Raw genomic sequence first — 12,044 nt, forward strand, 5'->3', positions numbered from 1 at the left:
TGGGAAAGCTAACCTTGAAAATGATCATCATTTATTGTAAAGAAGTACCGGTATGTAATGAGAAAAATGAAACCACCTTATTTGCAGAGATTTGTCTCATGTTTTGACCCTTGGTGACTATTGTTTCATGTTTTGTTTTAAGAAAAAATAAATAAATTGTGTCTGATTGGATTTGGTGGTGTGACACGTAGGTCTCGATTTCACGTGAGATCTACCCTGCATATTCTGGATTGATATTTAATTACCTGTTACTGATTTAATCCTAGTCTTGTTCCGGATTATATGAGATAATCTCTGCTGTAATCTATACCTTCTACCTATGGAAATATTGAATTAGGGAGTGTGCTGTACTCCCTGTGAACTTCGACTTGATGATTTTAAGGTGATACCGTTATTGGATATCACCTCTTTGGTTGACCTTCTGTGTTAAGTCTTTGATTCTGCTGATTTTAAAATAATACGTAGTTTTGTAATTGGGAGTTTTCACTCCATTGGATGGCATTGTGCTTTGGTGTAATTGACTATATGGTCAGTCCAGTTTCGGGAATTCCGCCCTCGTTTTCCTGGTACGGATTTCAGCTCCTGTGATACATTAAGGTATTTTCTCCGTACTAAGGTACTGGTTTCATTTCTCTCCTTATTTCCCTGTTAATTTTACCTATTACTTGTTCCTTTCCTTATCAGATATTTTTAAAAAATACAACACAGATCATTCCACCTTGTAACCTTCATATTCCTTCATTAAATTTGTGTTTCTGAAACTGTTATCCTTTGAAACAAACGTTGGTATTGTACTCTATAAATTTGGTAAGTTGGTACTGATATAGAGGTCACGTTGCCTGATCCACTCCTAGCTCGCTCTCCACTCATTTACCCATTGAGGTAAGTTGTGTTCTTGCACGTTAATATTTGCCGTTTTAATTACCTTGGGCTTAAGGAAAATATTATTGTGTCCACCTTTTCAATACAAATATTATTGTATTTGTATTTGTATTGGAAAGATGGACACAATAATATTAATCTTGAAAGTGTTTACTTATTGTATCTTCAGTACAGAACAAAATGAGATTAGTTACTTGTACCTTGGGCTTGACGACACCATTGTGGAATTTGTGTTGTGGGTGTAACTGTATGGTGTGTCATTCTTAACCTAACCTTAAATTAGTACTGGGTATCTTATTATTATTATTTACCTAGTCACTGTGTCATCTTAATTTTAATTTTCTGCGCGCTAGTGTGTTAATGTTGTTGTATTTTTAATTGAGTGATCCGTACGTCACCGTGTTAAATTGATTCCACCTATATGTCCCACATTACTGTGTTTATGTTGTATGTATTGTAACTTCCCCTAATCACATGTCACATTAGTAGCAGAGCTGTTAATTGATGTAAACCATTGTAGAAATACAGGTCTATGTATTTATAAAAAAATAGGAGACCTTATTTTTGGGATTACCTTTGTATAAGGCAAAAAATAATGTTATCAAATCCTGTACTTTTATATGCTGTATTTCTTCCATCTGTCATTGGGAAATGACTCAAGTAAATACTGAGTGCTGTTGGACTCAGTAATGCATTATTGTTGACTGTAATAAAGAATGTGAATTTTTTTATTACTTAATGAACAACGATATTAATAAGGCAGTGACTTCAGGCTTTGTTACTTACAACAGTAGACTACTACAAATACAATAATGTACAAGGTGGCAACACTGTGGCTTAAATCATCCTGGTAACATCAGACCTACATGCTATGTCATTCACTCTTGTGTTGAATTTGCTTGTTGTTGGTCATTTGAACTTGTCTACAAATATTTCCTTATTTATTTAATTTCTTTGTAATACCTAGTTGGGTAGGATTTTGTTAATACCGTATATCAGTTACTTGTTACTGGTTATTGTTAAATTAGTTAACTAGGCTTTAGTGTTTTTTAGTTTCATGTGATAATGTATGTGCCTCATCTGCTTATATGCTCAGTTTTTAGATGAGTCATCGAGAAAGTTCTTGATAAACAGCTTCGGAACTACATTGTGTTTCATGACAATCAAAGGGGTTTCACCAATACACCCGGTACATACATAAATACCTCAATTTTGGAAGCCGCTTTACCGCACACTAGCCAAGAAAAAAAGATGCATGCATTATATTTCTCGACATTCGCAAAGCTTTTGATAACGTCGGACATGCGTACCTCCAGAGCACACTGGAGTCGGTCGGAGTGCCCGAAAAACTGACGAGACTGATAATTACTCTACAAGAGGGAAACGTAACACAGATTCAGACACGAAAACAGGGGGAAAAAACCCATCAAAATTAATCACGGTGTGCTTCAAGGCTCCCCTTTGTCATCGGCATTATTTAGCATCGCTACCAATCATATTGTGGAAGAATTATCTGAAGATTCTTTAGCAAGGAATTACGGTTACTCGATTGCAAACGAGAAGCCTAACCTCATTATAATGTGTTTCGCCGACGATACGGTAATATTTGGGAAAAACACCGAATCTGCTGCCGAACTAGCCTGGATCGCATAGAAAGATTTAAGGAACTCGGCCTGGACATCAGCGCTTCAAAATCAGCTTGTCTTTCTATCAAGAAGGGTCAGCTAACGGAGGAGAACCTCATCATTAATGACAACTGTGAAATTAAATCACAGTGCAGCGGAAGTACGATTCGTTACTTAGGTGTGAATTTCATCAATGAACTTAAACTGGATCCACAAGCCGTACTTGACAAGATGCAAAACAAGATTGACACCCTTGTTAGCTCATCATTGCTGCAGTCTGACCAGAAATTTTCAATTTTAAATAGTTCAATATCATCTACTCTTATTTACCCACTCCAAGTTACTCCCCTAAACAAGATACCTCGAACTTTTCTATCAGATGCGGATAAAATATTAAAAAGTGGAACTAAAGAATTATTACAACTATGAGCAGACGTTCCAGATCACATGGTATACACTGAAAGGAAGTATAAAGGCCTCGGTTTGTTTCGCGCCCCTTGGGAAGCCAAACTACAGCATATTAACATCTGTAATAAATTATCGCTTGCAAATAACAGCTACATTAATGCAACTAGGAACTTGGAACAAGAATGTACAATTTGTTTGCAAGATCTAGGCATAGAAATGAATGATCAAGTTATGTCCAAGAATAGCCATCTCCTCAATGTAAGGAAGGTCCGACAGATACTACGAGACAGAAAAGTTCAGTCACGGACGAAGTTGCCGCACAAAGGAAAGGGCGTTGGACTCTTCCATTATACACGCCAGGGAACAAATGGATAAGAGATCACCGAGACTTATCCTGTGCGGAATGGAGAGAGGCCATCAAGATGACAGCGAGTGTGTGCGCCGTTCGCTCCGTGCCGGGGAGGTCCCAGGACAACACCCTCTGTCAGCATTGCCACAGAGAGCACGAAACTCTTGCCCATGTCCTGGGAGCCTGTCCTCACGGGGAGGTATTGAGAAATTCCCGCCATCATACAATACGACACATGATTGCGACCTCGCTGAGGGATCGCGGTTTCACGGTGCACGAAGAGGTCTCTGGCCTAGCTACCAAGTAACAGGCGTATTGACATGATAGCCTTTCAACCAGCTAGCAAGCAAGGACTAATCTTAGATCCCACAATACGCTTCAAGTCGCACATTGGCCAGGCCGAAGAGGTGGACGCCAAAAAGAAGTAAATTTACCAGACAACTGTAAACTACTATAAAGATAAATATCACCTAGACAATATTTCCATCCATCGACTCATGATCAGAGCTCGAGGCACAATCCCTAAATTTCTTGTACAGCTATGGGATTCTCTCAGTCTCAGCCGGACACAACTTCACGATCGCTATTGCCACAATACAAGGTTCAGTGACCATACTCCGCAATCATCTATATAACATCTGAAGAACCATATTGCAAATTTATTCTTGAGCCTTGTGGTGATTTTTCTACCTGGCACACTAGCAAAGTCAGCAGTAACTTAGAAGACAAAATACTGTGTAGTCGACATACTTTGTCCTTGTGGCAGCCTCCGCATGGGGGAAGTTGTAATAATAATTAAACACAAGAGAGAATAACCAGTGAGAATGAGGAGTAGACAAAAACAGTATGTGTGAAATTTAAGTATACTTACTTTTTCAGTTTTACAGCTCTTGTAAAGCCTGAGCATTGTCGACCACTAGAATTAGCCATATCTCTAGATGCTGCCAGTCTTCTCCAGTTCCGCAATCCTAACTTCTGCAGCTCTGCATTACACAGTTAAATATCACACATCTCATAAATGGTACATATACTGCAGTTTGTGACACTTCTTCCCTGAGGCTGACGTAATGCAGATTAAGCAGTTCCAAAATGAAACATTTCTGCTTCAGTAGTGAATGGGATGCTCCAAATCTTATTGCATCCAAGCATTACAGTGTGATTTCAACATGTTCAAGTGCCCCACTGTGGTTTCAATTACACTCATACACAGGACAAAGTAGAGTTCAGGTGCTTAAGGAGAAAAAAGTGTCCCAATGACTTAAGAACGAGAAAGCTTAGATTTGACATATAAAAAAGACAAAAAAATGAACATTTAACGATATGCAATAAAAACATTACCTATAAGAGTGTAGAAAATGAAGAAAATAACCTAAAACACCACCTAAATATTAACAACTTTAATCTGGAAAATTTGGAAAAATTGAATATTGATGACATGTGAAAATATACATCAAACATTTTCATTGCAGAATGCACTTAATTGCTAGCCTGGATCATCTCTAATTAGAAAGATGATGACTTTGCATCAAAATCCACATCCTAATCATAGGAAACTGAGACTGACTAGTGATTGGAGTAGTTTGAACCAGCGTAGTCTGCACTCAGTTGCAGGTGACAGCCAAAGACGACTCCTTTAGTATGTATGTACCAAACTGTGAGAAATTCTGTTCACATAGTTAAGTTTATTCTTTTTATTTCTTGTACACTTGTAATTAATTGTTCCCTGTATTATGGTAGGGAAACACTAATTAATATCAACAGCGCATACATCTTGGATTATTTATTTTTTATTTTTTTATTTTATGGCTTTACAGATACAATATGAGGTGCATTCAAGTTCTAAGGCCTCCGATTTTTTTTCTAACTAACTACTCGCCCGAAAACGATGAAACTGGCGTTACTTCTCGACGTAATCGCCCTGCAGACGTACACATTTTTCACAACGTCGACGCCATGATTACATGGCAGCGGCGAAGGCTTCTTTAGGAGTCTGTTTTGACCACTGGAAAATCGCTGAGGCAATAGCAGCACGGCTGGTGAATGTGCGGCCACGGAGACTGTCTTTCATTGTTGGAAAAAACAAAAAGGCACTAGGAGCCAGGTCAGGTGAGTAGGGAGCATGAGGAATCCCTTCAAAGTTGTTTCCACGAAGAAACGTTTGCGTAACGTCCGTCAGCATTCGTGGTACCCACCAGGATGACACTTTTCGCATTTTCAGGTCGTCATGCAGGATTGTGTGCACAGAACCCACGGAAATGCCAACACTGGAGGCGATCTGTTCAACAGTCATTCGGCGATCCCCCAAAACAATTCTCTCCACTTTCTCGATCATGTCGTCAGACCAGCTTGTGCGAGCCCGAGGTTGTTTCGGCTTGTTGTCGCACGATGTTCTGCCTTCATTAAACTGTCGCACCCACGAACGTACCTTCGACACATCCATAACTCCATCACCACATGTCTCCAACTGTCGATGAACTTCAATTGGTGTCACACCACGCAAATTCAAAAAACGAATGATTGCACGCTGTTCAAGTAAGGAAAATGTCGCCATTTTAAGTATCTAAAACAGTTCTCATTCTCGCGGCTGGCGCTAAAATTCCATCTGTCGTATAGTGCTGCCATCTCTGTGACGTTTTGACAACGAACGCGGGCTCATTTTAAAACAATGCACATGTTTCTATTTCTTTCCAGTCTGGAGAAAAAAAATCGGAGGCCTTAGAACTTGAATGCACATCGTACATACATATATGATTTTCGAAAGCAAACTATACCTTTATGTCCAGATTGTTTATGTAACCAATTGTCTCAGGTAACGCATGAGCAAAATCACTGATGTTGCCACTGTACTTCCTTTTTGGACACTCAGTGATAATATATTGGATGGTCTGCTTAAAAGCACCACAATCACAGTTAGGTTTAGAAATTATTTTCCCTTTGTAGTGGAAGTCTGCACAGTTACCATGGCGCGATCATATACTGTTAAGAGTAGACCAGGTTTTACGAAGCTCAAATCCAGGTGGCCGAGTTAACTCAGGCCTAGCATCTTGTCTTCCCTGCCATTCTCTACTTATACTGAAGTTGGTATTTTTCAATTCTGTTAGACGATTCAGACGGACATCAGCTATGTCACCCTGTATTGGTAATTGGGGACCATTTTTATGTCAAAGATAGGTGAACAGTGTATGGGTGTAGACCTTATTGTGCCGATGATGAGACACATCTTGATGGTGTGCTGCATATCCATGAGATTGGTGTGAGGACTATTCAACCAAATAGGAGCACAGTACTCGGCAGTCAAAAACACAAAGTCCCAAAGCTGTGCCTTGAAGTAAAGTTGCCGTTGAACCCCGAGTTGTACCGCATTATTTTTGGATTACATTGGTCCAAGTTCTTATTTTGGACTGGATGTTACGAAGGTCTTGTCTGAAGGAAAGTGATCATATACAGTATGAAAATAAAATGTTTACTGAAATATCTGCATTGCCTTAAAATGTACTTTTACAGTCTTAGTCTTAATTTTTCTATATCTTTCCATGTATAAGATAGGTGAGGAGAAGTTAGAATAGAATTTTACTTCACCTGTGTATGTTTTGTGTTATTGTATATTTGTATGTTAATTTTACTCTTTACTGGTTCTCTTACAGTTCTTTCTTATACCTTACAGAATTCAAACGCAGTTCCAGTAAGGATTCTAATTCTAAAGCACCACCTCCAGATGGTAATACAGAACCCATGTCCACCACCACATCGTTCTCCCTAACAGGTATGATGGGAGCTGAAGACAGTAACCAAGAATGGACTGGTGGTGATCAGTCATTATTTCGAGCTCTTCACAAGGTGTTCCTTAACAACTATTGTGCACTTTCCCAGATCATGTTGACTAAAACTTGCCAACAGGTATGTACTGTAGCGGTAATACTAAAGTATTTCCTCATAACTGTCCCATTACTGTATTTTTTGGAGTATAATACATTTTGTTCTATAAATCATCATTATTATTGTTGATCAGCTCCAGTTGCCCACAAGCCTCCTCCATCCTTGTCAGTAAACCTTTCTTCTTTCACAAACATCTTCCAATCTTGCCCTCTTTCCTATTCATCCTTCTTCACTAAAACTGTACATTTTTTACCTGATCTGCTGATCTGCCGCCTGGTCTCTTCTCTTTGCTTTTCTTTCATACTCCCTCCTTACAGTCTTGTGTGCACTAATTTTTACATGGCTGAACCTCTTACGTTTTGCTTTCCGGATCCTTTGGAGTAGAAAGTCTCCTAATCTTACCTCTTCTCAGACTAATGTATAACTTTGAAGTTTTCTGTCTGTTGGAACCAAGATTTATACAACTGGAATCTACCAGGAAAAAATAACTTTTTTTTTTTTTTTAAACAGAATGACATGTTTCTTGAAAGGACATCATCAGATCACACTTTTAATTTGTTAATTTTTTTACATTAAGAATTGATGAAACCAAGTGCACAAGGAAAGAGAAACTTGTGTCAGTAGATTGGGGAAAGGGAATAATAATTCGAGTCTTTAAGAAGGGGGACAAAAAAAGTGTGTGATAATTATAGAGGAATCACACTCTTATCACAAATGGCAAAAATACTGCAATGGATATTAGATAGGAGAATGAGAAGAAAGGTAGAAGGAGAGTTGCAAGAGGAACAGTATGGCTTCAGAAGTGGACGATCTACAATGGACCCAATCTTCACCATGAGGCAGTTAATGAAAAAGAATTGGGAATAATGGAAAGGTTCTGGTCATGACATGCATAGATATAACAGGGGCATATGATACTGTTCCTAGGGAGGAGGTTTGGGAAATCATTGTCAAAAGGAGACTTGGGTACACAAACTGTAAAACCAGTTCATAAGGAAACTGAACTGGTATTGAGCATGATTAGGAAAAAAACATATGTCATTCTTTGGGTATCTTATTAGAACACCTGACACCAGAATTAGCAGAAGAAAAATTGAAAAATTATGGAATAGCATGACCAAGATTAAAATGGATGATGATAATGAAGGATGATATTAAAGAACTACAAATAACAATAGATGATCTTAAACACAAAACAGACAAAATTAAGATACTTCAAAAGACACACTCGAGCTACAGACCAAGATTAATAAAAACTTCTAATGGGAGGGTGTTTTCAGTTGAAGAAAGGAAGGCAGCATCTCTCAGATTGAAGAATTACTGGGCTGATAGGAAATAAAAAAAATCCTTTGTATAATTGACTAGAGTGGTCGAACGTAGGCCATAAAATGTAAAATAAATAAATAAATAATAATTATTAAATGCAAACCAATCAAATCTAAACACATAAAGATGAAGGAGAATAATGACAAAAGTAGTGTAGGAAGAGGAAAACTCCCAAGATAACATGCCACCGCCACCACCACCACCACCACTACCACTACCTGCAGTCCTCACTCTGGACACAGAAACATTGGAAAACATGCACTCCTCTCAAAGGTCTCTCAGTATTTAGTGTTGAGAACAGCTTATTTAGGAAACATTTTGAACATTCTTAGTTGAGGCAGTTTTAAAAAATTGTTCAAGTTCATTATATTCTGAATGCAATTTTTTTTTTTTTTTTTTTTTTTTTTTAGGTCTATCAGTTTGCCCAAAAGGAGGCTGCTGATATACCAACTGAAGAGTCTCTGAAAGACTTCACTCCTCCACGAAAGAAGAAGAAGAAGCATCGTCTGTGGTCTATGCACTGCCGGAAGATTCAACTCAAGAAAGATTCAAGTTCAAACCATGTATATAATTTTACTCCCTGTGATCATCCCAATCAACCATGTGACCAAATGTGTCCATGTATTGGGGCCCAGAATTTCTGTGAAAAGTTCTGCCAATGCAGTTCTGATTGTGAGTATATAAAATTTGGTTGATTTTAACTTCTCATTATTCACAATAATTTATTGTTGCATACATGTGACATAATTTTCTTGTAGGTCAAAATCGATTCCCTGGTTGTCGCTGTAAGGCTCAGTGCAATACCAAACAGTGTCCATGTTACTTGGCTGTGCGTGAATGTGATCCAGATCTTTGTCAGACCTGTGGTGCAGATCAGTTCCACATCACAAAAATATCTTGTAAAAATGTCAGCGTTCAGAGAGGCTTACGTAAGTACATGAACACTAAGTCTGTATATAACTAAATGAAAATTACAAATTTATATAAATAAAATTATAATTTTGTCTAATTTTTATTGAATAATTAATTTTCATGACTTCACTGTACTCAGGATAAGTTTTCAATGTATTCGCTCATGTTCAATACATGAAGCATAAACTGTGTCAGAGAGATGTTAAGTACAGAACAAAAATGGCCATCCAGACACCAGTGGAATTTGAACCTTCCGATATTGCATCGAATGCTCTTACCCATTGATTTATAGTGGCATATGCTGTGGGTTCGGATCTTGCTGGTGTCTGGTTGGCTGTTTTTGCTCTGCACTTATCTCTTTGATAGTACTGAAATCGGCATCATCATCATCATCATCATCATCATCATCATCATCATCATCCATTTCCCTCATCCAGCTCCCAGGTTGGGATGTTTAAGGCACCTTTCCATATTTCTCTATCTGCCATTGTTCCTCCTTAATTGTGTTCCAATCCATGCTTCTTCTAAGTTTACTCTTCTTGATTATTTTTAACCACTTAAATCTGGGTACCCCTCTTGCCCTCTCTCCTATCTTCGTCTCCATTATCCTCTCCAGCATCTTCCATCCTCTTAATGTGTCCAAACCATCTATCCCTAACCATTTTGCCGTAGATCCTTTGTACTTCGATTTCCGTCCTGATGTCGTTTCTTACTCCGGTTCTTTCTCGTCTTTCCTATCATACTTTAAAAAATTTAATTTCACTGGCTTGGATTTTATTCTCCTGTCTTTTTTTCAGTGTCAAGGTCTGCTGCATATGCCAGTATTGGGCAGTAGTACACCTTATACATCACCTATTTACACTTCATTGGTACTTCTTTCCTCCACATTAAGTTTCTCACACTCTGGTAGAATGCATTTCCCTGTTGGATCCTTTTACTATTCTTCATGTCCAGCCTTGCCTCCTGCATCAGTTTGCATCCAAGTACTTGAAGCTGTCTACAATTTCAAGGTTTTGTCTCTTTATTTTTGACATATCTATATCTTATGATGGGGGTCATCCGAACATTTTTGTAACGCGACGCGACAAAATGTGTCATGAAAGTGATGTCACATTAGTCGCTATCGTAGGCATTAGTCGCCAAAGATGCTGTGGTTTGGATTTGTATAAAATAGAGGGTGTTGAAATAGAACGTGTACCATCGTAATGTCACATTAGTCATTACCATAGGCCTTGGCCACCAAATATGAAATGCATATTTATGGTCGTTAGCTTTTTTCATAGGGTAAAGTTTCTTTTTTTAAAATGTAATCCCTTTCTTCTCTAGTCAACACCACTGTCTTACTCTTTTCCACGCTGATTTCCATCCTAACCTTACATTATTAAAATTTCCGGCCCGGCCAGGAATCGAACCTGGGACCCTCTGACCCGAAGGCCTCAATGCTGACCATTCAGCAAAGGAGTGAACCATTCCCTAGTGAAGAAATTCATTCAACAGGGTCATGAATGGAATGAATGAAACCCCCATCTAGCAGTGAGGATAGGAACTGTGCCGACTGCCAAAGCATGTCGCACTCCTTTGGAGCAATGATTAATGACTGACAGGTGATATTGGAGAATGTTGCTGGAATGAAAAATGACAGGAAAAATCGGAGTACCCAGAGAAAAACCTGTCCTGCCTCCTTTTTGTCCAGCACAAATCGCTTGGAGTGACCAGGATTTGACCCACGGAACCCAGTGGTGAGAGGCCGGGGTGCTGCCACGTGAACCACAGAGGTTCCACCCCAGTGAAGAACATTCATAAATGACTTGAAGATAGTTCAAACATACTTTTATTACGAAGGTCAATCAAATATAAATGGGATTTTTGTTCCTGAACATCAACAGTTGGTGGGACTGGCCCCGCACTTCTGCTACGCTTAGGCAGAACCGTTAGGAATGGGGAGAGCATGCTGTTATATATTTCTCGCCGTTTCTTCAGTAACGCTCATGATGCCGGAGCAACAGGTGCACACCTCCACTGCGCAATGCATAGTTATAGAATTTCTTGCTCGTGAAGGAGTTATGGCGGCAGAAATTTGCCAGAGATTGACTGTATGGTTCGGTGATCAAACATTGTCAAGGACACATGTAGGTAAGGAGTGGCAAAGGAAAGGGGAGGAAGCACCAGTGAAAGCCAAGACTCGACTGTCAGCTGGCAAGGTTCTTGCAACTTTTTTTTACTGGCGAGGCATTTTGCTGATTGATTTTTTGCATGAGCGATGCACAATCAATACTGCTTACTACTGCAAGCTGTTGAACAAGGCGAGGGTTGTTTATCGCCGCAAAAGATGAGACCAACCGATTCTACAATGCGCTGCCCCATACTGCAGCTCTGTCTCCAAGCTACAGGAAATGCACTGGATTACACTTGATCATCCTCCTTACAGCCCAGACTTACCACCCTGCGATTTCCATTTGTTCAGACCACTTAAAGAAGCTCTTGGAGGGCAACGATGTGAAGATGACGAGAGTGTGGAAGACTTTGTGCACAACTGGCTGGTGACACGACCTTGTTCTTTTTATCATGAGGGCATCAAAAAGCTGCCCATACGCTGGAACAAATGCGTTTCCAAAGCAGGAAAATATGTGGAAAAATAACTTGTAATTGCCTTGTGTTTTTCAAGA

At 39.1% G+C, this 12,044-nt stretch overlaps 1 protein-coding gene across 2 annotated transcripts in view; it reads left to right on the forward strand.

Annotated features, from left to right (window-relative positions):
* The window catches only part of E(z) (histone-lysine N-methyltransferase E(z)), a 180,638-nt gene that overhangs the window by 130,512 nt on the left and 38,082 nt on the right, over positions 1-12,044 (forward strand). For both annotated transcript variants that reach the window (XM_067147736.2, XM_067147737.2), the window contains exons 9-11: positions 6,929-7,161; positions 8,877-9,138; positions 9,225-9,395. In XM_067147736.2, the coding sequence (XP_067003837.1) occupies positions 6,929-7,161; positions 8,877-9,138; positions 9,225-9,395 (666 nt within the window). The remainder of the gene's footprint in view (positions 1-6,928; positions 7,162-8,876; positions 9,139-9,224; positions 9,396-12,044) is intronic.

The sequence above is a fragment of the Anabrus simplex genome, chromosome 5 (assembly GCF_040414725.1).
Source record: "Anabrus simplex isolate iqAnaSimp1 chromosome 5, ASM4041472v1, whole genome shotgun sequence".
NCBI lineage: Eukaryota > Metazoa > Arthropoda > Insecta > Orthoptera > Tettigoniidae > Anabrus > Anabrus simplex.